Genomic DNA, 27,407 nt, shown 5'->3' on the forward strand with positions numbered 1-27,407 from the left:
TGAGCGTTAAATGTTTCACTTGTATTTTGTTTCTTTTGTTTCTCCCACGTGTGGCTGCTACTGATGCTTTACAAAGTGCTGTGAATGACTGGACGGACGGACGGTCCAGTGAAGCTCTCGTAAGGATGGGGTCATGGAAACAATAATAATAATGGTAATCCTCATCAACAGGGATTGGCTCTTTTCTTCCTCTCTTGTTTCATACCATTGAACAACACAGAAAGAATGTTTTCAAGAAGACGAAACACTAGATCTGTATATTTTTATATCTTGATGCAATATAGAGAATGTACTATTCAATGGTGCTGAAAATGACCCGTAACTGTTTTCAGTTGGTTTATTTACCAGGTTTCAAGAGAGAGAAAAAAAGTTCTTATTTATGCTTACAAGTGATGATGTGATGAGTCACACTTTTTAACAGTGGCAGTAGTATATAAATACATATATATATATATATAAATAAAAGTCGACAACACAGTGGTTTTACAATGTGTCTTTGTTTTTTTGGGGGGGGGAGGCATAAAGGAGGAATTCCTTCTGCTGACTGAAACAGGTGCAGCAATTACATCTGGTAACAGTGGCCACTAGAGGACAGGTGGAGCATAGCTAAAGAATTTGGGTCTGTTCTTCATGTAGAGCTGTAGGTACGTTGCTTTTTCTGAGAAACAAGTGAAGAAGCAAGCCCACTACTGCATCTGCAACATGTGATATGATGGAGTCCATCATAAAATAAAAGATTTACATAGAAAGTCATTGTAAAGAGAAATTATCCCACCTTCCAGTTTATCAGATCTAGGGCTGGGAGTTAATTTCAATTAATTACATAGATGTTAAAAATGTTTTGGTCCGGCCAGAGCACTTGTATTCACACGTTTCTGGTACGACCATAACTCTGACACACAAGCAACATCCACAAACAACAACGATGGACGACAAAGCCACTTTTCTTGTCCCACTGGAGGTTAGTTAGCTTTTAAAAAAAGATTTAATGGGATGCTGGAAAGGCTTTTTTATATGTGCGTTGTGGAAAAAGGGCCGTCAATTTCCTCCTAGCGTCATAGTATCAAAATGGCAAATTACATACATCATGGTCAAACGTTAGCAATTGAGTACAATTTTAAACTTTAAAAGAGGCCATCCCTTCAGAAAGCAATCGTTTCTCAGTAGCTGTGAGCCCAGGTGATGTTTTTTGCCAGGTTACAGAAATTACAAACCAAAAGAAATCGTTAAGGGAGTGTGCAGTGTCTGAAACACAAAGGACTTTTTGGAATACTCTGGAAAACAGGCCAAAGGTCAAAAGACACTGAGTTTGAAAAACAAGTTGATCTATGGACTCGTGATCAGTGCCAGGATCCAAACAAGACATACAGGATGAACATGTGGATGTGATAATTAATATGTTTACATGTGTGTTTGCCAGAGCCCTATAAAAGGGAAACTGCCCAGAGATTGGGGGACCTCTTTATAATTAGGCCAAGCTTTCGAACAGTGTAATAAACCAAATTCGAACAGTGTAATAAACCAAAGTCCAGCCTGCAGAGCTTTATTCCTGAAGCATATGGAAGACACTGACACAATACCCAACTTCTGTTGTGTATTCTGACATTTCCTCTTCTTCAGCCTCTAACGCTTTTATGACAACAACCTGTGTGTGCGTGGGCACAGGTGTGTGTGTTTTAGTAGTGTGACTGTTTCAGTTCCATGGAAGCCCTCAGCGTTGGACCTTGGAACCATACGCCTTCATATTAAGGTGTCACTAATTTTTGCAGTTCAACAGAACAGTGTTTACAGTTGCAGCATTTAAACATGCAAGAGGAATTATGAACAAGACAAGCCAGGATTGCTCCCTACTTTGGTTTATTTCTGGAGAACTGTCTAAACAGCCCTTACATGGCCACATTTGGTAAGTTACTTCCAACAATTTCTACTGAACATTATTACCTGTATTATGTGTATGACTTAAAGATACTGGATGTTGGTCAGGTCCCAGATCAGATCAGTCCCAACTGGTTTTACTGTTGCTGGGTGAGACAGAAAACGGGAAGAGCTCAGCAGGAAATGCCATCCTCTCAGGAAGAGCTTTTAACGGGAAAACCACCCGGAGCTGCCGGAGGAACGCAACCGTCTTAGGGTTCCAGGCAAATAACTCGGCTTACAGCCTTGCTCACTTCAATGGAAAGTTGTCGATACTAACTTCGAGCTCCCTCCACCAGGTGGCAGTGGTGGACACCCCAGGGTGGATGCCCAACTCCACTACTCCACACTGGGTGTCTAAGGAGCTGGGGAGAGCTCTCACCCTGTGCCACCCAGGACCCGATGCCATCCTGCTGGTGCTGTCCATCTCCTCCGTGTTCGGTCAGGACGAGTGGAGAGCCATGGAGGCCCACCTCAGACTGCTTGAAACACCCATCTGGAGTCGCGCTATCATCCTATTCACTCACGGGGACCAATTAGGTAAACGGTCTGTTGGATGAAAGTGACGTCACTGTCATAATCAGGAAAGGTTGTACGGCAAACATTCAGCTGCCATGAAAAGAATCTTCAGTCATAGGGATTAGTGTTGCAGTTTATATAGGAGTGGACGTTTATCGTATCATCATATCAAATTTCTTTTTATTATGATCAGAATTTTGAATTAGTGTCATGATAAATTATCATTTCATATTAATGATCTAAAAAAAAATCAAAACTGGCAGTTATGTGAAATTTTATTTTTAGTATTTTCACCTCCATTTGTTCGAGCACCAATACATGACAGTAAATTTGAAAATATAATTAAACACACGAACTGTTTAATTATAAATTCTAAAAGTCAGATAAATCTCACTTTATGAGAAAGTGGCCACCTCCAGAAGCCTTTTGAAAATGGGAATGTTTTTCAAGTATTTGTGTTTGTTGTGCAGTAAATGTACAATGCTGCCACAGCCATACAAAACATAAAAAATAGGTAATAAATGGTTTATCACAATTCACAATGTCACCACAAAATATTGCTTTCAAATTTTAATTTTAATGATGCCCTCTTCTATAGCTTTATGAAGAAAGAGTCAGTGGCATGTTTAAAATCATACTTCTGATTTTCATAACCTGCCAAACACACCACTGACCCTCCATATTCAGTGACCTGTTTTGGCTAACTTCAGTATGCGTCATCAAACATGTGAGCTCACCATAACAACCTAGATGTGTTTTCTCTTTAAACAACGAGAAGGCAATAATTTCCTGGCTCAAAGTGTCTTAAGCGGCTATTATGGTGGGTTAACTGAAAACCAGGGCTTCTTATAAGTACACAACCTCTGTTTAGATGTAATTAATGGTATTCAATGGGGATTCTTCTACTTGTTAGTTTGGTCGTCGTAGAGAAAAACATGTTACTGCCAATGTTGTTCCCAGATCTGATTCTGCGTTCCAGTTGTTGACCATACTGAAACACAAAGTCTGTCTTTCAAGTCATAACTGGGAGTAGGCGGAGTTGCTTTTTCTTTCCCAGTGGGAAATCCGACTACGGAGGGCGTTCGAGTTTACTTTTCTGATTGAGAAGTCAGAATTTCCCAGTCCTGAAAACATTCTGGAACGCAGCATAAGAGCTAACCTCTGAGGTTAAAAGCGTCAGCGATTTAGGTCTCGTTTCTGACATCTAGAGGCCAACAGTGGAACTGCACGGTGCTGTATTTAAACGGCTACATTGAGCTGACACCTGATCGCTTACTTGAAGACAACATTCATTGGCACGCACAGTCTAATAATGAGTAAAACTTGCTGAAAGTCATAGTGTGAAAAATAATTTGATTCCACTAATCATTAGAATTCAAACAGACCAGAATAAATGTTTGGAGGTGAACTTTGGAGGAGTCCATTTTCTCCTTAGCCCAGGTAATAAACTTCTGAGGCTGTCTCTGGATCAGGAGTGGCATTACACAAGGATTGTGACAGCTGTAGCCCAGGTCCCGGATACAGGTTTGTGTGGTGGCACTTGAAACGTTGATTCTTGATTGTGTTTTGCACTAATAAGGCACACTGTTAGCGGACAGCTTTAGCAATAACTTTATGTACCTCAGCCTCCTTGTAAATGGTGTCAGTGGCTGTCTGCTGGATAACTGTCAAGTCAGCAGTCATTTCTGTGTTAAGCAAAAACTTTATTGTAATGTTTTATGGTATTTTATTTTCATGCACAACTGAGTTTTGAGGTTCCATTAGCTGTGAGCCATAAGCACCACTTTTTGATGATATTCTAATTTTCTGAGAAGCACTTGTACTTTTCTCATAGAAAAGTTCATAACACTACAAGTAAGCATCCATATTTCCATGTCTCTCTTTGCGCAGTATGTTCCTTAGTTTGTCACGTTCATTCTTTAGCGTTGTCAGTTGAGACTAGGTTCATCTGGCGAAGGTCTGCATCCTACAGGACACCTGTCAATCCAGGAGCATATACAGCGACAGGGTCGGACTCTGCAGTGGCTGCTGGAGCGATGTGGACACCGGTACCAGGTTATGTCCAGCCAGTCCAGTACGGCACAGTTTCACGTTGGACAGCTCATTTGGAAGATTCGGAAGATGGCAGAGGTTTCAGAGCAGATCAGAGAGATATCCTTCAGAGTGAGAACCCAGCTTGGAGTTCTGAATGTGAGGGTGGAACAGTGGTGGAACACGAGGCAGCAGGTATATGATAATCGTCCAGGACAAAGACAAGAGAGTGGCTCAGGAAGGCAAAGAGGTAAGAACTGTTTGTCAGGCACTGCTGAAATTTGTGTGAAATAACCTGACTGTGGTGTGTGTAACTGCAGGCACAGACGGTTTGAGGCCTGCACTCAGCCTCATCCTGCTGGGAAGGAGAAAATCAGGGAAGAGTTCCGCAGGCAACATGATCCTGGGCAGAGAGGAGTTTCAGAGGGACAAAAAGACAGTTCAGTGCCATGCGGGGCACGCAGAGATCTCAGGGTGGTCTGTGACGGTGGTGGACACCCCTGGGTGGAGTCTGTTTGGTCAGGCTAAACCTGCGCAGGTGAAGAGAGAGATCCTGAAGAGCCCGTCGTTCTGTCCTGCTGGGAGCAAAGTGATCTTCCTGCTGGCTGTTCCTGTGGACTCATTCTCAGAGAAGGACAGGAAGGCGGTGGAGACGCACGTCAGAGTGCTGGGGGACGGCGTGTGGGGAAGCTGTGTGGTGCTGTTCACCTATGGAGACGCACTGAAGGGAAGGACAATTGAGCATCACATAAAAAAGAAGAAAGAGTCTCTGCAGTGGGTGCTGGACATGTGTGACCAACGGCATTATGTTTGTGATACGAACATGAGCGACTTCACGCAAGTGAAACAGCTTCTTGAGATGGTATACAAGTACAATTTTAAAACCTGACTTTTCCCCTAAATTAAAACTATGTTTATCTTATCTGGCTCCATGAAGACTTTTGTATTGATGCAGCTCTTTTCCGGGTCACGTTGGTACCTGCGGGGTTCCCCTACTGTCTTTAAAAATGTGATAAATATGCAGGAAACATTGATATCTGCATTTTTTACAGGTTTGTTCCGTCTGTCTATCAGCAACAGCAGCAGAAGCTGCGTGTCACAAAGTGTGCAAAGACCAAATATACAGTTGGGTCCAGTTCTAAACCATGAAGTGAATTGATTATATACTTGGCTGATTGGCAGGATAGTAGTGTGTATATGTGATGAGATTAAAATAATCCAGATGCATTGCAGGATCAGGTCTGATAACATGTTGTGAGTGGCTTATTAAACGTGCCACAGAAGCCAGGCTCCACCAAGAAGTAAATAATTTTGGCCTGATCCGGCTTGAATTTTGAGCTATGGAGCTAAATTCTAACAAAAAAAAAGGTCTTTTAACAAGTAATTTGAAGAATAAACAATCTGAATTGCTGTGTTCTAAATAAAATAATTTTGTTTTCAAGTTACTGTGTGAAGCATAAGTATCAACTTCTTGCTGGGTGTCAGATGACGTAGCAATGGCGTCACCCAATGCAGATGGAGGGCAGGAAGTAAATGTAGCCCATTTATTTCTGTTGATCCAGCATCAAAATGCCTAAAGTCTGTGTCCTGTACGGTTGTTCCAACCGTTCTAATAGAGAGAAAGATAAACGTAATTTTCGTGTTTCGAAGGTAGTTGGTCACAGGGTAGTATATTAAAAAAAAAAAACTTACCGAAAAAAGAGGAGAAAAGTGGATCAACAATCTTCGTCCTACAAAGACTCTACATTAACGTACAACTCCAGCATGAATTTGGGTTTACAGGAGCTAAATAACTTATTTACCAGGAGATGCAAGTACATAGAAATAACATGAGTTAGTTCATTGTTAGCGATAGAATCGCTATCATAGACTAATTATGTAAAATAGAACAACTCACTCATCTGTAGGTACCTAAACTGGTATTGATTTGGGACTCTCCTGCTTATAGTTAGAGATGAGCTGAGCAATGACAACATGAAACTAAAAATAAAAAAAGTCACAACGGTTCCATTACTGTAGTTTTATTACAAGTTTTCAACATTCGAACTTTTCAGCTACAAAAATGCAAAGAACTGTGCTAATTTAATATACGGAAAACTCTATAAACATCATTGTGTTCAGGTACCACATGTGTGCATTTACAGAGCAAAGGGAGCAGGGCCCCGACAATCAACCAGATACTGAACAGCTTCATTTCTCATGTTTCTTCTGATGTTCCTGCATTCTTCACAAACAGGTACATGTTGGAGGGCCCCTTTAGAAATAAACCAAACAGAAATAAATTAACAATAAAGAGACAGAGACAGTGTGGTTGCCATGGTTGCTAGTATTTTCTGTGCGTCAACTCAGTGGGAAAGAAGGATGGGGTCCAAACACATGTTCAGAGACTCTTAACATGAATCACTCATCGCTCTGTTCTCCACATTCACACACATCCTATCATCTGCTTACAGTAACCTAGGATTTACTTAGAGGTAGGGTACGTCCCTGGTGATGCTCCAAAAGCTTTTACCTTCGTCGACACACACACACACATAAAAAAAAAAACTCAAACGCGCACAAGGAAAATAGAAAAGTAGGATGATAAAAAAAAAAGAACAGAATAAGAAAATTAACTGAAGAAACATGAACAAAGCTATTGGTCCAAGTCTGTGTAACATTCACAGGCCCCCAGCTGTTCTGAATTGTAGCACCAAAGTTGTTCCCGGGTCCCATTACTGCTCCAGCTGCGTGGCTCACAGTTTCCTATGACTTCCTGTTAAACGATGGAGAGAGGAGCGGCTCCCGTGAGGGAAATGCGCCCCTCTGATTTGCTACGCTTGTTCATGTTTTCCCACCAGCTCAAAGTCAAACACTGATCTGAACTGCAGCTCTCAAAGAACTCAGTTAGCTAAATTGCAACATGCACACGCCAAATCACAATAGCATTAATTAGAATCAGTTTGGAGAAAGACAGCCGGGAGTTTTGAACTGAGATCGCTGTGCATAACGCCAAACCTCCCACCTCTTTGTTTTACACAGTGTTGTAGTGATGCATCACTTAAACATGACGAAAAAATTACTCAAGAATTTTCGCTGTAGGCTGAGAGTTTGCACAAATATAACTTTTAAAAAATTCACCTGTAAACTGACCCTCTTTCTTTAAAACCTTTATTTAAAAGCATCGTTTTTCAGATGCTGATTGTTTCTAATTGCAAACATATTTTTTGGCAGCTTTTCAAGCTGTGACAACTCTCGCTGAACGGAGTGAGCTTCAGCGTCAAAGTTAAACAATCCGTAGTGCTTACAATCATACTTAAGAGGTTAATATATTATCTCATAGTAGTATTAATTTGGCTGTAGCTTAAAATTTATTTTGGATCTACCACCTACCAAAAATAATAGTATTCTTTTAATAAATATCATCTCTGTATCAGATTGTCACCACTGAGGCGAGTTTCACTCAGCCCACCAATCGTCCTCTTGAGTCAAGTGCTAATACTGCTGTACACATTCATACTTCACACGCTCAGGTCCAAAGAATGTAGAAAAATCTTAATTTATTCATGACACACAACTGTGAGACTCGCAGCTCACAAAAACCAACGAAGGTCGACTGTTTCTCATAAATCCTGATGGGAAGGGGTCTGAAGGAAAGCACAAACAGGACGTGGAGCAGCACAGCATCATAACAGGAATGCTGTGGAGCTTCACAGGATTTTTGTTTTTTTTTAGTTACTTTTTTTTGTTTTGTAAAAATAACATCTTTAAAAATTTTATATATTACTAAGCATCAGTTTCACCTGTATCAGAATAAATGCCCTGTGTTTGACAAAAGACAGGAAAATGTTTCAATAAAAAATGAGACAGATTTTTTTTGTAGAGACTGTGTGTTTGTGTGTGTGAAACAGAAAAAATACTATAGGTAGGTCCCAGCTACAAAACTCTTATAAAGCTCTACTACCCCCCCATGTGGGGGGAATGAGGAACTGCCATTGTGCACGGTCCAACATCCACACACACACACACACACACAACTGGCACACCTCTTTGAGAATCACAGTGGCCACACTGAGCTCTTCTTCTTGTTGTGTGTGTGTGTTTTAGGCACGTCCAGTGTGTGTATATTCCTAAAAAGGTCCATGAACCATAGTGGCCCCGCCCCTCGTTGGCCCCTCAGAAGCCAGGGTCCGGCTGAGGTTTGGGCTCCTCTGATTGGCTCTGGCCTCTCTCAGTGTCTCTGCCCAGATCCTCGCCCAGTTCGCCCATGTCCATGTCGGGTAGATCCTCCTCTATGGGTCCAGCAGCAGCGTCCTCACAGTACACACACTCCTAAAGACACACACACAAAAACACACACAATAATTGTACTGTTTCTGTCAGACAGGGCTGCAACTAACAATTATTTTAGTAATTGATTTTGATGATTAATCAGATTAGAAAATGGGACATTCTACAGATTTTTTTTTTATTTAACCACTTGAGCCTTTTTTACATGCAAATAAAAAAATTCAATTTCTGTTTTTAATAAGGAAAAAAATGCATTCCTCTAGTAAATCTGAACTGGGTGAATGTGAAACGACTCCACTTGAGAGGTATTGGCTAAAACAGACAAATGTGTTTTTATTTAAAATGCAGAATCGCTGTATTTTTGTACAGTTTTGGCTTTTTTATTGCTTTGACTGTGTTGGGTTTTTTTCCAGCAAGTGGCATTTTTGTCAACAAGTAATCGATACTCCAGTAAACGATTAATTGATTACTACATGACTTGATGATTACTTCAATAATTAATTAATCATGGTTAATTGTTTCAGGCCTATTTTGCAGTGTTAAAAAAAAAAAAACTAAGGATCAACAAGGTAGAAAATTTACAACATTTAAGAAGGTGAACGACTCTTATTCAGCAAATGGCCTCTGGAGTTTTTTGAGTCTTATTGAAAGTGTATACTCCAGTTAACAATTAATCGATTACTAAATTAGTAGACAATTATTTCAATAATCGATTAATCATATTAATCATTTCTGCCCTCTGTCAGTAAAGGCAGATTGTAATGTGTGATCCTGACCTTCACATTGATAGCTGCGGGGAGGCCTCCTCTCCTCATCCAGGGATGCTCCTCCACCAGCTCCCGCCGCTGCTCTGAGGTGAAGTGAGGCTGACTCTTCTGCATCTGTCGCAGCCTCTCCTTGTCTTCTCTCAGAACCCTCTGAATGTCCCTGTTTTGGAAGCAGTTGTTGAAATAAAACCCAAGCAGAAGACATCAAAGATCATAACATTTTGATTTCCAACAGTAACCCACCTGGATGGCATTTGATATGTCATCATGACCTTGTCGTCAGCGTTGGCCATGAGCAACCAAAGAGGCTCCTGCAGAACGTATTTGATTAAATGTTCCCCTTCCCCCTGAGCGGACACTTTGGGCTGAGACTTGCTGCTCTCCGAGCCGCCTTCGCTCCTCATCTTGCCTTTTTCCTTCAGGTCGTGCTCCAGAGAGTCGATGCTGCCGAAGTACTTGCTGGTGTTGCTGCTTCCTACAAGTCATGGGAAATCGACAAGGAGGGAAAATAAGTTTCACTTAGGGGTATTGGGTTAAAAAGAGCTCAATACTAATCCATGCCAGGTATTTAGAGTTGGTCTGTCATATAAAACTCCAACCAAAAATGTGGAACAGGTCAGAAGAGTTTTTCTAAGAACTGCATATATTTTTCTCATGAGCTTAAAGGACCTGGATGTTTCTCAGCTCACCTGTTCTGCTGCCAGACGCTCCACTAGCTGAGGTCCGACAGTCGTTGGATCCGGAGCCTGATGTCGAACCTGAACCCAGACCTGAGCCCATGGAACCTGAGGTGGCTGACCCGGTGCCGGAGTGAGCGTCCTCCTGCTCCTGTAACAGGATGTCCAGAAGGTCACAGGACGAGGAGTTGCCATCGCTGTGAGCCCCTCTGCCTCTGGGTTCCAGCTGAAATAAACGAAGGAAGATCAGTTAGGACACTTCTCAGTCTCAGGATGAAGTTCTCAGGGGGTCTCTGAGCTTTCTACGCTTCTCACCTGTTGGTGATTATCAGTCTTGGTTGCAGCTCCACCCTTGTCTCCTGTTGCCCCCGACACAACTGCTGCCCCACTGCCTGGACCCCCAGCCTGGACTGCGGTGCTGTCCTGCCGCTCCAGTGAGCGCTGCCCCTCCTCCATGCTCAGCAGGTTGAGTTGCAGCGGGGAGCTGCAGCGCGACTCAAACAGGGGAGGGGAAGTGGTGGGCTCCCGGGCCGCCGAGGCGGGGGTGGAGGAGCGAGAAGCCGCCCCTTCTCTGGGCTCTGCTGTGAGAGTTTTGGGGGGCTCGGAGGCTATGGTGTAGGGGAAAGGCTGAGCTGGGTAGGGGGTTTGAGCCACAAAGGGTGTCTGCACTGGGAAAGACGGCTGGGCGGTGAAGGGCTGCTGGGTAGCGTAGGGGGCCTGCGCAGCTTGAAACAGGTGCTGGGGGGAAAAGGCAGTCTGCACTGGGAATGGCTGCTGGGGGGTGAAGGAGAGCTGGGTCTGCATTGGGTACGCCGCCGGTGGCGTCTGAAAGGCCTGCTGGGTAGAGTAAGTCGGTGGGGGCTGGCTCTGCTCTGTGAATAACGTTGGTCTGGGCGTGGCGCAGAGCTGGCTCATCTGATTCAACTGTCCCATATGGGGGAAAAGGTAGTTGGGCAGCACCAGAGCCACCACCGGTGTAACAATCGGAGGGGGGAACGGAGTGCTGGTGGGGGGGGCTTGGGCGTTCTGCCCCTCCCCAAAGGCAGAGGACTGAGACGCATCGGGGCGGGACCCCTGAGCTGGCGCAGCAGGCGTTGGCGGGTACAGCGGATATGCAGGCACCATGGTGGGGTAGGAGACGTTAAAAGCTGACTGGGATGCTTCAGACGGGGACCAAGACGTCTGGTTGAGACCCTGAAGAGGGGGCCGGGGTTTGCGATTGGACACGGCGCTGTCAGACGAGTCAGGATGCTTCATCCGCGGTTTCTTGGACTTCCTGTTGCGGTTGCATTTCTTGGTGGTCGTCTCTGGCCGGGTTGGGCCTTGTTTGGCAACTCCCTGTTGACCAGCTGAATCTGAGGAGACATGCAGAAGTAAGAAAGGTGGCAATGGGTTGCCATGCAATTATACCTGCAGGATTTCCTCACATTTGTCAAGGTGCAACCACAAAGTTTATTGGGATTACAAGTGGCACACCTTGTCAAAACCCTGCATTCAAAGTAAAATGTGAAAAGTAAATGGCCGGTACTTGTACAGTGCTTTATCAAGTCCATAAGATTCCAAAGGGCTTTGCACCACATAAGTCATTCACCCTTTCACACACATTCACACACTGTTTGCGGTAAGGTACATTGTAGCAGAAGTGCCATCAGGCCCTCTAACCACCACCAGCAGGTATGGCGGGTAAAGTGTCTTGCCCAAGAGCACAACGACAGAGACGGGCGAAGCTGAGGTTTAAACCAGCAACCCACCAGCTTGAGTCATCATCTCCCCAAAAGTGCGCCGTTCATTTGAACTCAACCCCCTGAATGAATGCTTTGCTAGTTTGGTAAATGCACCAGCTGGAAGCTGGAAATTATCTGTGCTGTAAACAACCGTCTCCATGGCGAAGAGATGGCTGAAGGACATGGCTGTTGATGTTAATTCTATATTTGGAAGCATGACCAAAATGAACTGAACAGCTTTGTTCACTTCTTCCGCTGTCATTACTAAAACTACAGGCAAGCTCCAATTATAAAACGGTGCATGAAATCGACACCATTGCTCACATCGTTTTGGTCTACCACATAAAATCCCAACAAAAGACACAACAACGTGTGGTTGAATCTGGACATAATGCATAAAGGCTGCAGATTGAGTCTGAGTCTGATACTGAACATGAAGTACCTTCGGCGTTAGTCAGGCCTCTCTGGTTGTGCAAACATGAGGAACATTCCTTCTGGAAGCTCCTGGCATTGTGGAGCTCTCGGCAGCGGTTCAGGAAGGCCTGCTCCTCCTTCTGGGTGTGGGCTGCCAGAACCTCCTTCGTGAGCCCCAGCCTCTTGTAGGCCTCCTTCTCCTGGCTGGGTGGAGACACCATACTGACCGGCACAGCGGGGGGAGCTGGGCTCTCTGCAACATCTTCGATGATCTCTGTAACACACGTCAGATGCAGAATACCGTCAGACGAGTTGATTTTTGGCTTTGCGGTAGTTTTAAAAAGTTTGAAACTGACCAGACTCTGGTTGAGGCTTCTTGTCTCCCACATGAACGATGGTGCTGCTGTAGCTACACTGTGAGGTGATGGAGACAACACTTTCAGCCTTACTGGGCAGAGTGAGGGGCGCCAGAGTGCCCCCCACCACAGCAGCTGCCCCAGTTGGTGGCTTCTTAGGTGCTTTCATGTTTGACAAGCCTGGCTGGGTGTCGAGCATCAAAGGATCTGCAGGAGATCAGGAGGGATGAATACATTGAGACAGAGTAAAAGGTGGACTAAAACAGAGCGCTGCATGTTTACTAAAAGTCTTCAAACCTGGGTGTGTCCCCTGAGGCACTTGCATACCATCTTCCGACCCCCTCTTGTCGTCATCCGAGTTGGACGACGTGGTGTTGGATGAGAACTGGTACTTCCTTTTCACTGTGATGGGGACGTTACAACTCTCCAGATACCTACAGGAAGAATCAGCGATAGTTTAATCCACAGAGTTCAAAGGTCAGGTAGACAGCGCAGGGGTTCCTGGCCACACACCTAATGACGCTGTCGAGACAGCTGATCTGCTGGTATGAGCACACAGTCTGGTCTTTGCAGATGAAGTCGTCCATGTTGGTTCCAGTGTTGTCTCTGACCTGTGAGGGGGGGGCGGAGTCCCGTACACGCACACCTGAACTCCTCTGGGCTGCAGACGAGCCTGAACGAAGAGAACAGGATGTCAGAGAACACGCAAAGAGAGCGACACAGATTTGTGCTGCTTGTACTACTCCGATATGTAAACACATTGCAAAAAACACAAATCTCACCCAGTAGTTTCCATCTAGTTTCCAGTGGAAATATCTTAATACACTTGAAATAAGACAAGGCTAACTTACAAGTAGCTTATCAGCAAGATAATATCTTATTTTCAGGTAATAATTCCTCAATATTGATAAAAAATAAAAATAAAAAAAACAGTCCCACTGGCAGATTATTTTATTCATAACATGACAGTTTTTTCCATGTTCCAAGTCAAATAATCTGCCAGTTGAACTGATACTTTTTTATTTCAAGTGTATTAAGACATTTGCACCCAAACTTCAATTTACGTTAAAATTTAAGGAGGTTAAAAATCATTAATCGTATCAGCAAAGTGGTTTCGGATTCAGACCTGAAACTGAACTTACCGTCGCCGGTCTTCCTCTGCTCGGTTTTGGGCTGCCACACCGACGAGGAGCGCATGCAGACCTGAGAGTCATGATTCTTCAGCATGTGGACTCCCTTACAAATTTCCTGGAAGGTCCTGGACGGTTTGGTCTTACTCGTCTCCTCCGCCGTGTTCCCTACTGGGATGTTCCCGTTGCTTTCGCTGGATGAGCTGATGCTCACCTGTTGCTCGTGGGAACCGTTGCTGCCGTAGCTGCCATAGCCGCTGGAGCCCACGTTGTGGACCGGCTGCAAAGAAGCAGACCGTTAAAAGAAGGGAAAAGGTTTCCCATTCGCGCATAGAGTTAACGTGAAAGTGTGTGTTTGACGTACTTGGAGCAGCAGTCTGTGGATCTGCTCGCTAATTTCCTGGATGTCTGAATCCATCATTTTCCCTCCGTGGAAAGCTGGTGCTGCGAAAACATCTTCGTTTACTGGCCCCCTGAAGACCGCAGACATGTCAGGTTATCTACCTCTTGCATATGGATTATTAAATAATTTCCACATTTAAAACAACAGGAGGGAGGTACTCACATGCGCACTTTGTGCCTCCCGATGACAAAAGACACCTTGCGGCTCCAGGGATTCACAAAGCTGGACCAGCTGGTGTCGATGGTGATATACTCGCCGTTTCTCGCACAGAAACGGATCGAGGAATGATCGAACGGCTGTCCGGCGCACTGCAGAACTGCAACACAGTGATTAAATGCAACATGATGAGTTCTCTAACTTCATGGATTCAATCTTTGTAGCTACATGCAAAACCTACAACATACAACCACAATCTTCAATTCATCTTTTATCATTTCTTGTAATAGACGAAAACGGTGCATAATTGATGTTTGAATATTGTTTTTACATATAGCAATCTAAAACATTATTAAGAATATCTTTTCATTTATCTACTTTGATCCATTCTCCTTTGCAAAACATCTCAGTCCTGGATTTTTTTATTGAAACTGAACCTCAAACTGAACCAAAGTCTTTTTTGTTTTTTTTCTAGAGATTTTTTTTCCTACATACATATTTCATCCATCAAATTTGGCCCAAAGACCTATTGCACTCATTCGGTATTCAAGTGTTTCAGGAATCCCTGATCATTCATGTAACTTCCTTTAAAAAATTACTTTTGGGGATGTCTCTGCTGCTGCAACATGTTTTATCTTGAGGTGGTATTTTAAACTTGAATAACTTCAACGATAGCCTAACTCCTTTTTGCTAAACTTTTATCAATAGTCTTTAGTCCAGTTTCCAATAAGATTGTTTTTGAAGGAAAAATTAACCCGCGGATGGCCAAGAGAAACATCGTTTGAAGATGTTGCTTGTGGGTCAGTTTTATGGGCGTACCAGAGGTATGCAACATAGGTTCTAGCTTGGGATTTTTATATAATCTTTTTTAAAAAAGTGATTAATTGAGATAAAAATTTTTAACACAACCATATCTGTGTAATCAGTTAATCAAAATTAATGCATTAAAGTCCCGGGTCTGGTTTTTATTTGTCAAATATTTGAGTACTTTGTGTCATCTTTATGACACAATCTTGCCTGAGTTTGTCATGTAAATACACCAAAGTTCTGTGGTTGCACCAGGTCAAAATGTGAAAAAAAGTTTGAAGGTGTATGGAAATATGGAAAACTAAACTAATTAGAACATAGTCAGCATAATCTCACTTTCAGAAATTCAAAAAAAGTGCCTCCTTACTTCTGCGATGCACAGCCAGCATTAAAGGCCGGTCACTCGGGTGCAGGTTGAGCAGAATGGGTGTCCCGATCAGGTCTTGGGGGAGGTATCCCAGCAGAGGGACCGCCCTGCTCAGCAAACAAAAAACAGCTGTTTAACAGTACAGCCCCAAAAACTTCATAAAATAATAATAACAATAATAATAATAAAAACATGCAAGGCCCTTCATAACCTTGTTCTTTCACCCACCTCTCATCGACATCCTGGAACACACAGTTAGGAGTGTGTGTGGTGGTAAAAATCCGTTTATCTGGAGGAATCCTGGGAGCTACACAAAAAGGAAAACAGCAACAATTGGTTGGGAATCAAAATAAAAGTATTGCCACCAAAAACAAACAAACAAGGAAAAGAGGTCACACATTCAAATATGTCGTTGGATCGCCTTTATCTCTGATTACGGAACGCATTTGCTGTGGCGTTGATCCAATAAGCTTCTGCAATGTCACAAGATGTTGCATTACTTTTTTTTTCTTTTTTTTTACCAAGATCTTGCATTGACGATGGTAGAGTTAGACCACCGTGCAAAGTCGTCTCCAGCAAATCGTAAAGATTCTCAATGGGATTAAGGTCTGCACTCTGCGGTGACCAATCCATATGTGAAAATGATGCCTCATGCTCCCTGAACCACTCTTTCACAACTCTATCCTGATGAATCCTGGCACTGTCATCTTTGGAATATGGCCGTGCCATCAGGGAAGAAAAAGAATCCACTGATGGAATAACCTGTTCATTCAGTATATTCAGGTAGTCAACTGACCTCATTCTTTGAGCACATATTGTTGCTGAACCTCCACCTGACCAACTGCAGCAACCACAGATCATAGCAACTGGCCACTTTTTTTTGATGAGGCAGATTAGACAGTGTAGTCTACGGCTTAAAGTTACTCGATCTAATCATCGCAAGAGATCTGGGGTTTAAGTCATTTAATATCTCATATGAACTGGTTTTCAGGGCATGACATAAGGCTTGCCATCTGTTCAATATGATTAAACACAAAACTGAGCAACACGTAATATTTAGTCAGCGGGACTGATAGGACCTCAGTTCTCACCTTCATATCCAGAGTGCACCCTCTCAGCCAGCAGGAGGCAGCAGAACTGCTCTTCAGACAGCTCAGCATCTTGAACCTTCATGAGGTACGGAGTCATCCGGAAAGGATAGTACTGCAGATCCCCCTCACGCTCCTTCCCACCACTGAAACATCAACACATGGTTGGAATCAAGGCTTTTATTGGCCATTTTTTGAGTCAAGACATTAAATGAACACATTTTTAAAATGTACATTACTTTAGCATTTATTCTGATGATTAATCGGATTAAAGAAAATTGGCAAATCATGCAGATTTTTCATTCAGCCATTTATTCCTGCTAATAAAATATTAAAAATACAAGAAAACGCAAATAAACAAGTTGTCAATTTTTGTTTTTAAACAAGAAAATACACATTTTATTGCCTAAAATGCAATAACAGTATTCTTTTATTGTGCACTTGATTGCTTGTAGCAAAGTATTCATCTGCAGCTAAAAAATACTGCTAACATCAACCTGTGAAAAGCTCAGCAATTTCTGCTTTATGTAACATCAATATAGCATAGAGCTGATCTTTGGATTAGTTTTTGAGTTTTGGTAACTGGATGGTTAATTTATTTTACTTTTTTTTTTTTACAGAATTTGAACCAGGTGAAGATGAAATGGCCACTTTCTGGGTAGAACATATTTACAGACAGAGAAGGTTAAATGCAAAATGTATGTATTTTTGTAGTTTTGGCTTAATTACAGATCTTGGCGTGTTGTTGTCTAAGTGAATGGCCTTTTCCTGAGTCTGCATACTCCAGTTAATGATTATTTGATAACTAAATTAGTTGATGATCATTTCAGTTGATTAATTGATTAATCACAATAAATTGTTTCAGCCCAAAACTAAAGAGGCTTATTACAAGTTCACCCAAATTACATATTTAAAGTTGAATTAATGCATCTACAATGGATTCCTTTCCCAGTTTTCAATTGTAAGCATAAAATCTCACTTTTATACCCTAATCAATAACAGAAGCGGCCACTAGGTGGGGATATAAATTAAAAGTCTTTCAAATAACTTGCTGCCCTCCCCCGCCTCCAGTTGAGATGACTCAAGGTTTGTTTTGAGCAGGAAACTATGGATCAAAGCAGCTGTAATCTTTGTCACTCACCTGATGCGGCAGAAGAAGGATTTCTCCTGCATGCACTCTGTGGGAGACGACTCTGAAAAGACAAAGAGTCAAGAAAACATTTTATTTGACTGCTTCCAGTCTGTTGAGCATTAAAATTCCAAACTGAGAGAGTATTTTACTTCAAGTTGAAGCTTCTGACTTCCCCGGTGTGTGTATTAAGAATCTAGACGATTATATGACAGATGCATGTGCTGGGAAATATGTAAATGCCTTGACTAATTAATTACACGCAATGTGTTCCATCGGCATGTGTGTGTGGGCGTTTGAGGCTTGTGAAAGAACTAGATTCATTCCTCACAGCCTGGCCAGGTGGGTTGTGTTTCATGTGGACCTGCAACGTGCGTCTTGCTGGCGTTGGAAATGTATGATCTAAGTACGCAGTGCAAGTAAGTACTAAAGCCTCCTTCCTTCGTTACCTGCGCCGGTGCACATGCTCCACGAGGGCAGGCGGTACGGCGTGGTGAAGCTGTAGAACACGCTGACGTCCTGAGGCGTCAGGAACTCCACAAACTTGGCGTTGTTGAAAACTTCCCGCTTGCAGTTCAGTATGGAGGCAGCCTGGTCAGAGATGTAAACAATCTTCCCGGTGATGAGAGACACCGCTACGGCAAAAATGTCCTGGAGGGGGGGAACAGAAGCATTTGTTAGCAAGCTGTAGCCAAATAAATAAACTTATGAAATTATTATTTCAATGTGTCAATAATTGGAAATAAATACAGAAATAATTTATTAAATATATAATTATTTCTATGGCTCTTAACTAAATGTTTTGATTTTATTTTAAAAACCAGATATGAATATTTAATGGTTTAATAAATTATGTCATGCTGAAGAAACATCACGGGTTAATTTAAACTGTCAACTTCATCCATCAAACACAGTGGGCGGGATCAGGGCAGACCCTGACGTCTGATTGGCTGCTTCAAACAGCAAGTCAAGACAACTTCTTCCACATTTTCTATGACTCTGAGGTCAGTAACTTCACAGGGAAGTGCAGAAATAACTTAAGTAACTTTGCTTCAAATCTGTAGCTGAAAAGCTGAACCTGTTAAACCTGTGCTTCTCTATGGAGAGAACAATGAATTAGATAATTTGCTGAAAGAACAACACACTCAGAACAGTAATTACCCCCAAAACTGCAAAAACAAAACAAAACAAAAAAAAAATGTTTGGAAAAGCAGAAAGGGCTGACACTAGCATACACTAAAGAAATACTATGCTACTGCAAACTGCAATTTAGGTAATAATACATTTATTTCACATTTCAAAAAGGAATTGAATTGTGTTTTGTATTTAATGTTTTTCTAATATTGTATAAAATAAGATTAATTAGTTAAATAAGAAAAAAAACAGCAGAATGTGCCTATTTTTTTATCCAATTAATTGTCAAAATAATTAATAGAATATTAAAATAAAGGCTAGTTGCAACTGTAAAAACTTGTGCCATGGAAATTATGCAGTTTCTTAAAGGAAATAGTTTAAAGGTGCAACACAGATATTTTAAATAAGGAGTTTAGATGTCTTTCCAGCAAAACTTTCTAAAAATGCTTCTGTAGTCAGGACTGATCAGTGCTACAGCTGTGATCCACTTTGAGCTGTTTTCTGTTTCAGAATCCCAAGCTAACGTTTAGGACCCACTGGCTTGATGTGATGGGAACAGCAGTCATACTTACTGTGTTTTTCAGGGTGTATTCTGAAGTGATGGTGTTAATTTCTTCAATGGTGTATGAAGACACGTCGAAGCCAGGAGGCTGACTGTCATTAATCATCAGCATCTGGTAGTATTCCTCATTAGCTGTGAAATCGAAACATATTTAAATATTAATGATGAAATGCTCATTGGAAAAAAAAAAAAAAAAAGGCTGATGTGACTGAGCCTTACCTTTCACCTGTTTGATACACCGCAAAGCATATTTGAGCGTGTTCACAGTGTTGGATTTGCCCTTACTCCTCTTTTCTGGAGGCAGGTGCATCTTGAGCTCCTTGAGAGTCTTGAAGAGCTCCTTCTGAGTCTTGGCTTTGGCCGACTGTTCGCTGCTGCATGACGTGACAGAGAAAGATGCGCAGGTGTCAGAAATGACAAGGTCTCACCAGAAATGTCATTAAGACGAGGCAGAATGAGATGGGGAGCTGCCTGGAACGGCTGAAAACACGTGGACAAGCCTCATGCCGGGCTTCCTAGAACAGCGCATCGAGAAAAATCCACACAGGTAGCTAAATCCTGCATGAAGTACCATGCTGACAGAGCCCCGTACTGACCTGCAGCCGCTGGTTGAAGGGTTGTCCTGCTCAGAGCTCATCAGGCTGAAGGCGTTGGAGCTGCTTGGGGGTGAAGGACTGTGAGAGTTGGAGCTGTAACCAATGACAACAGCACGTTATTCAAGGAAAACCTTGAAATGCTCTAAGAAACAACTTCAGCATGGACCCAGCTGGGATAAGCAATTGACTAGTTAATCGCATGAAAAATTTAAATGAGTTTGATAGTTTTCATTCTGACGATTTATATTTTTAAAGGGCAATTTTGTTTACAGAGACATTGTAATACATTTTATTTCATTGGTTTGGACTGTGTTCTTTAATTTCTATTCTATTTATTGTTTTTGGTTATTGTGTTTGGATGTTTAAAATATCTTCCAGTTCCAGTGATTTTTCTTTACAAAATCAAAGTGTATTGATCTGAGAGAGATATACTTGCATTATTATGCCATTATCAATATATTACCTGAAAATGGTCTCAAAACAACAGTATTAATGTTTATCAGAATAATTACTGAGACAATTTATCGTCCAGCAAATTAAAGCTGGTTTTGGAAAGGATATGTATGTAATGTACAAAAATAATCTGAAAATTCTTGCAGAGGAACAAATCTGAACCAGATTTATTTGACTCATCTGAACTGATGAACTTCTTAAAGGGATTTAACTATCTTGTTCAAACAAACTGAACAATAAAATATGTCGTAATTCCATTTGCTGTCTTTCTCGCTTTAGATTTTTGATTCAGTCAGGAGTGCAGACCCTGCAGAATCTCTGACGGACCTCACTTCTGTGACCTGGTCGGTCTCGGCCCCCGTGGTGATTCACTGCATCTAATGAGGCCTCACCTCTTGTTGCTCCCCGACGACTCCATCAGAGCAGAATCCTTCCCGTTGCCATTCGAACTGCCCACTGACCCGTTGCCGTGGGACTCATTGCCGTGCGATTCGTTGCCGTGGGATTCTGTGCCGCTGCCGCTCCAGCCGCTGCCGCCCATCTCTACGTCCTCGTGGAGAGGCGTGCGCTGACGCTTCCTGTCGTCGTGCGGGGAGCCGAGACACGCTGGGTGCTCATGGCTGCTGTCGCTGCCCTCGGACGCCAGCCCCAGCTCGGATCCTAGTTCCACCCGGTCCTGCCGGCCGCAACCGTCGCTGTAGCTGCTGGCCATGCGGTGGAGTTTGCTCATAGAGCCACGCCGGGGGCGTTGGTCTTCGCGGTTCTGTTCGCAGCCGTCCAGAGTGGAGAACCGATAGAGCTTTGGGTTGCTGTCCTCAGACATGAATTGGCAGGAAATGCAAGACTAGGTTACTTTCCACATGGCGATACCATGAGGTGCATGGCATTGGGATGGAAATAGAGTTGATGTATGAGCAGCTGAGGTGCAATCTGAGGGAGGAGGGAAAAAGAAAAGAAAAGATGAAATTACTCATCCAAACCCTGAACAACGAAGTATGTTTCTATTGATAGCAAATCAATAGTAAGGGGGAGCAGTCCTGTAAAAAGAAGCAATCAATAGGGATCAACTCCAACCATCCATCAAATCTACAGCAGGTTCCCTTTGATCTGAGCAGACAGGCTTCACTCCCAGCATCGCTGAAAGAGCAAACAGTGAATAAAACATTCCCTCCAGAATGTTGTGATGTTTTTTTTCTTCTCACTGTTGTGCCTTAAAATGTCCTTTTTCAAAATGTTGCGTTCAAAGTTGCACATTTTTTGTTAAGCTTTATTTTTGTCATGACATTGTCTGACAAAATGTTGGAATTATTCACATAATCTTCCCAAAAAAAGACAGGATTTTAACAGTTAATATTTAAAGTGCATACAACATTTTCCAAGTACCTTCACTCATTCAAGTCGTTCAAGTCAACATGAACTGTACACACAATACAAGAACATACTCCACACCTCTAAATGGGTTTTGGAAAAAATTTACAAAAAGAAGGAAAAAAAAGGAGAGAAACATCACATGCATTTTATCTGGCAGGTTCAGGTTTCAATAAGGATTGTGAAACGGGAAGTTAAATTAGAATTGGGTAGGATTGGTCTAAATTCAGCCAAGTTGCAGTGATTGGTTAGAAAAGAAAGTAATGCAGAAAAAGTTAATGTGATTTGTCAGATTTATGGGAAAGTTGCAAGAATTCGAGAAAATTGCAAGTCTGCACAAAATCTGATTGTTGAATGAATCTGCATAAATAGTCACGACACAGAGAGAGACTGATAAAAGGACAACAGTGTAAAGTTCACTTCATTTCCCACACAGAAAGGCAGCCGTCAGGTCGATATTTAACCTTTCCCAGAGGACTGAAGCCCCTCACCACTGTGATCTGCTCAAAACGTTAAAGGTTAGTCCACTGGGATGAAAATAACACTCTGAAAACACGACCGAGCACTCACACCCTTTCAAGGGAAACCAAGATTTATAAAATAATTTCTGGTATCTTCATCCAACCAGTAGTTTAATCAGACTGCATGAGGCGTAAACACAGCACTACCCCTCCTAGAGAAATAACCCAAGACACCAAATTAAAATTACATTTCATAACTGCTTAGTCCATATTTCTGTCCTCAAAATTAATACAATAAATGTTATAGAAAAAATGATTACAACTGTAGTTATCAGTATTTTGCATTATATCAGAGCCAGCTTCATTATTTCTTGCTTTTCTGTCCTGCTGCTTAAAACTGTAGCATCACAATCTGTTTCTGGCAACTAATAACACAAACATTTAATATGTCACAAAACATGTACATACCAGCTTGAATACTGGGAAATGCTTTCATTTTTTTCAAATTGATCAAGTTGTGCAGACGCTGCCAGCTGAGCTTTAGCAAGTATGAACAACCTGACATTCATCTTTCAATTAGCTGAAAATCAAACAGAGAAACTTTCACTGCATAATTGCTCCACATCATTCACAGCTACTTTTTCTTAATCATAATATTTAAATAAGCCACTGCAAAAGTCTCAGTCAGATATCTGTTCTCTGAAATAACAAGGATAAAAACAACAGCTTCCTTCTTTTTTTTCCCACATCTTCCTCTGCGAAAAAGACCAGGAGCTATTTATGTCCGTTCAGGACCGATCGGAAAACCCTGGCGGCAGGTACTGAAGCCAAATCCAAACCATTTCACTGTTTTCCTGCTGGCCTGGATCAGGTTGCAGCTATTTATGTAAGCGCGTACATTCAGCAGCTTGTCTACTCTGCGCACTTTACATAAGCCAATTTTATGTAACTTCTGCTTTTAGAATACGTTTTTTATGTGTTGGAGGCATTAAAAAATACTAACAAGTTTTATAGCTAGCTCTCACGCTCACTCTCGTTCTGATAAGTGTTACAGTGTGAAAACGACGGAGATGTTCGGACGGATTTCCTATTGGCTGCTGCACACGGCCAATCAGAGAGCAAGGAGTCTTGACATTAGTAGTTATGACATCAGCAAATTAGGCCACAACAATAAGGTAGTAGCTAAAAAGCACATCAGCAACTCTTTATATTGTGAATTTAAGAAGAAATATAATCTTTTAACAGATTTAATAGATCTGGGTTATGTCTGTAGAGACATATATATATATATATATGAGTCACTAAGATGATTTGCTGTATCCACCAAAGTACTGATCCAAAAAGTAATAAGTCCAGAAATTATTTAAAAAAAACTATCTTAACATTATATAAAAAGCAATTTTACTGGATAAACAGCAGATATGCAATGAAAGTAACTTATTTCTCCAATTAAATGTCTCTACAATTGTGGATTCAATTGATTAAAAAATATCTAACTATCTAAATCCTTCATAATGACATAGTAGCACACTCACTTATAGTTCAAAATCTAGGAATGTAGTCAACCACAAACCTTAAATAGCATAAGCAAATGGGATAACTACATTTTCAACAGCCTCAAAACTTTTAGATGTAAGATCTGAACTCACCAGAAAGACTGTAATCCATTAATATCACAAGAAACCTCACCAGGCAAAAATAAGCAAAATGCCTCTTTAAAGAAAAATGCCTTTAAAGTCCTTTCAGATGCATTTCAAGAAATACAAAGACATAACTCTCCAAGCAGCAAGTAAAGTAAAATAAATGACACAATGAAAGTGACGCGCCTCTGCTTTCATCAAAGCCCAGTTTCAGAGTGAGCGCTGATCCAGCCAAGCACACTAGCACAGATCTCAGGCATTATACAACTTGGCTCCAGTCACATGGATTGTGCTATAGCTCAACACAAAGGTGGAAGCCCTGTTTCATAAAACCACATGTTTTCCTTTTCTTTTTCTCAGAACTCATTGTTAAGGCGTGCATTCTTGCACATCATTTTAAACATAAATGACAAGAATTTAATTATCTGAGCCACACAGAATTTTTAATGGAATTTATTACATATCCACCTGAAGCTGGAAAAGGAAACAAAGACATTCCTATTATTGTTAATTTTCTTGTTTCTTCACTGGAATATTAATAAAAGTGGATTAAGTGTAGAATTAGATTTGATTTTTTTCATATTAAGTCTCAGATATATCAAAAAACATTTGCTGATGTTTGATGACTTCTGTAATACAGCTGAGATGATTAGTATTTGTCCTAAATGAAAAACTCTCAGTGGTAATGTTAATACCACATTTATATCATGATTAAAATTTAGCTCAAGATTTGTTGGTTTTGTAGGAGTGAGATGGCATTAATATCTAGATCATGTTTAATATCATCAATACTTGAATCTAATCTTCAGGAAATGCTTAGCTGGGTTTTTTTTTATGTTATTTTATCAACAGGCCTTTGTGATTACCCTAAACTGGATTAAAATAAAACTCTGGTAAATGTATCCATCTTTAAATATGGACAATCTGAGGATATGATGTGTACATTTACAAAATAAAGTGAAAAAACATCAGATTATAATTACTGCACTTATGCACTTTCTATTTTATAAGCCAAATATAGCACTCCCATTGTCTCAACAAGTGAAAATGAGATACTGATTAACACCAATGACACGTCGAATATAGGTCTAATATAATGATCAATACATAGATATAAATGTTCGATGTAAGAAAATAAGGCTAAAATGCGTTTTTATTAGATATTTGCAGCCCTCCCTTCCGTAGCTCCCAATGACCTGCTATTCACAATCCACACACACGTTGACCTGCAATCCAGTGCACGGTACACTGACACAGTTATGTAAAAGTAGGGTTATCGTTAAAAGCAAGCCACAGATAAAGCGCTTTGTAGCATCGGACGTGTTAATCGACTAAAACTTGCTTGCTTCTTGCTATGTGAGACAGAATACGAAATTAAGTCATTTTTAGTGAATAAAAGAACAAAAAGTAGAGCAGTCGCGAATTTCGCGCATGCGCAGATACGCGTTTTGTTATGCAACTTATTTTTTGAGCTCAAATCTTAAAGCTTAAACTAAGAGGTTGAAACAAAGGAGAACCAACCTGTGCTGTTGATGTGAAAATTTCTTTTCCTCTCGTGTCCAAGGTAAAAAAAAAAAGCCAAACCTGCAGTAGAAAAAAACATAGGTTTAAGGCCACCAGTATTCCTCAATGGGAAAGCAGCTTCAGACTGACTGACTGACACGGTAGCGGTCGGTTCCTCCCCGGCTTTCTAAGACAGCAACCCACCAGCCAATCAGAGAGCGAGACTCGTGACCTCAATTCAGGGCTCCTCCTTTAGGCTGACTCGATTGGTCATCGGCTTGGGGTTTCCATGGAGAGCATTACGGAACAGCGATAGCGGCAGCTCATTGGTCCAGATCTCTGTCCGTCGTTTTATATAAACAAGGCGGCTTTTGCACGTGGAATCTCATGTTGTGTGTGTCACAGCGCGTAGGAGCGAGGCAGTTACGACTGCAAGGAAATGTTGGGTCTAAAACAACATATCAAATGTTGCAATTGCATAAATGTAAAATGTATCAGTTAGAAAGAACTGGGAAAAACAAAACAGACAAAATCTGCAAATAGTGTATGAAACAAAATGACTCCATTAAAGTGTATGTTACTTCTAGTTTAGTTGAATAGTAGAATTGTTGTTAATCAGTTTTAATGCCGGTGGGTATTGTCTTACCGACAATACCCACCGGCCCGGTGGGTATTGTCGGGTACCCACAATACCCACCGTTTGACCCCCAAACGTCTAATCGTTTGCTGAGTCACATCTGACATTGCAGAGGTTCAAACAGGATGGTCAGATGGGGGCACTGTTAATTTTGGTATGCCAAAGAATGGACACACACCAAAATTAATGGTGTTAATGCAATCAAATATAATTGTATGACTGCAATCAATAATATCTATCAGCAGCTATTATGTTTGATGTGGAGTCATAATCTGTCACAAAACTGGAATTAGAAGCATAATCAATGGGAATATAGTTTATCACAAAAAAGTTTCCAGATGTACATGTGAGATGTAGGCATTTTATTACCAATCCATAATTGATCTACCGTTTATGAAAATACTTAGCTGTCACTTCCCTTAGGTATATGCCATAATTGAATGACACTGACATAAAACTGTCTGTTCAGACAGACAACATAGAGATAGAAAGGGAGAAAACAGCAATGTATTGGGGGTATAAAATGACAAATTGACCCAGAGAAACATTAATGTCATGACAGATGTAAATACATGCTGCAAGTAATTGAAAACTTTATTTTTGTAAGGTATAGATGTAAGACTTTCAGACTAATGGCACAGTGGAGTGGGGGTACCATTGTTGCTGCCAACAAATTACAGATTAAAAACTATTGTTGAACTGAAACCTTTGCAAAATGTCACAATTGGCACAAACATCATGCACGGAAAATTTCTTCAATGTGTAATTTAGGAAAAAAAAAAGTTTGTTTGCACTTGTTATCGTGAGACTTTGCTTTGTGCTAGACTTGAGTCATCGTAATTCGCTTCAAGTGACTATGGCTCTGGAGCACACATTGCACAGTTGCCAGCATGGTAGTCACAATACTAGAGCCAATAAAGTGGCTCGCTGTTCCGAGGTTTGGAGCTTTTTGAGTGCTGTAAAGAGCCAGCTTCGTGAGGCAGCTTTTCACTCACCCGCTGCGGTGATGCTTCAGCCACAACAGCTCATTACCTTATGATGCTCATCTAAATTTACCAGTGAGAATAGAGTCGGTCACATTCACATTCAGCTCTCTGCCAACCACTTCAACAACAATATAATATTATGATCACGAAGTTTCATTAGCTGCTATATTTGGTCTTTCCTTGTGGGGTACATACACATGAAAGCCCCCCAGCCAACCAGCAACAAATCCATTCATCTGTTGTTAGTGTGGGTGGAATAATATTAAAAAACTGTAAATTGGGATTGATTCATGAATCACACCCTCATTTTTCCATT

The 27,407-nt window shown here is 41.5% G+C and overlaps 2 protein-coding genes across 3 annotated transcripts; one reads left to right on the top strand and one right to left on the bottom strand.

The window, feature by feature from the left end:
• The first annotated feature begins 1,890 nt into the window (after window positions 1–1,890).
• Window positions 1,891–7,006, top strand: LOC103140731 (GTPase IMAP family member 8-like). The gene is made up of 4 exons (XM_007555993.2): window positions 1,891–1,903; window positions 1,984–2,454; window positions 4,406–4,714; window positions 4,785–7,006. The coding sequence occupies exons 1-4, from the start codon at window positions 1,891–1,893 to the stop codon at window positions 5,351–5,353; spliced, it is 1,362 nt and encodes a 453-aa protein (XP_007556055.1). The 3' UTR covers window positions 5,354–7,006.
• LOC103140706 (period circadian protein homolog 2) lies at window positions 6,799–25,639 on the bottom strand. 2 transcript variants are annotated; one of them, XM_007555961.2, is made up of 22 exons: window positions 25,487–25,639; window positions 20,889–21,426; window positions 20,044–20,136; window positions 19,667–19,821; window positions 19,458–19,579; window positions 18,201–18,402; window positions 17,764–17,815; window positions 16,626–16,768; window positions 15,763–15,841; window positions 15,535–15,641; window positions 14,367–14,520; window positions 14,166–14,274; window positions 13,814–14,081; window positions 13,185–13,344; window positions 12,969–13,105; window positions 12,672–12,878; window positions 12,344–12,589; window positions 10,493–11,532; window positions 10,190–10,403; window positions 9,744–9,975; window positions 9,510–9,660; window positions 6,799–8,775 (listed from the first exon to the last, which is right to left on the bottom strand). In XM_007555961.2, the coding sequence occupies exons 2-22, from the start codon at window positions 21,317–21,319 to the stop codon at window positions 8,620–8,622; spliced, it is 4,458 nt and encodes a 1,485-aa protein (XP_007556023.1). In that variant the 5' UTR covers window positions 21,320–21,426; window positions 25,487–25,639; the 3' UTR covers window positions 6,799–8,619. The 2 variants fall into 2 exon arrangements, with proteins under 2 accessions (XP_007556023.1, XP_016528867.1); XM_016673381.1 differs by lacking the exon at window positions 25,487–25,639 and adding an exon at window positions 23,975–24,148.
• Between the last annotated feature and the right edge of the window lie 1,768 nt (window positions 25,640–27,407).

This window comes from Poecilia formosa, unplaced genomic scaffold, assembly GCF_000485575.1.
Source record: "Poecilia formosa unplaced genomic scaffold, Poecilia_formosa-5.1.2 Scaffold74, whole genome shotgun sequence".
Taxonomy (NCBI): domain Eukaryota; kingdom Metazoa; phylum Chordata; class Actinopteri; order Cyprinodontiformes; family Poeciliidae; genus Poecilia; species Poecilia formosa.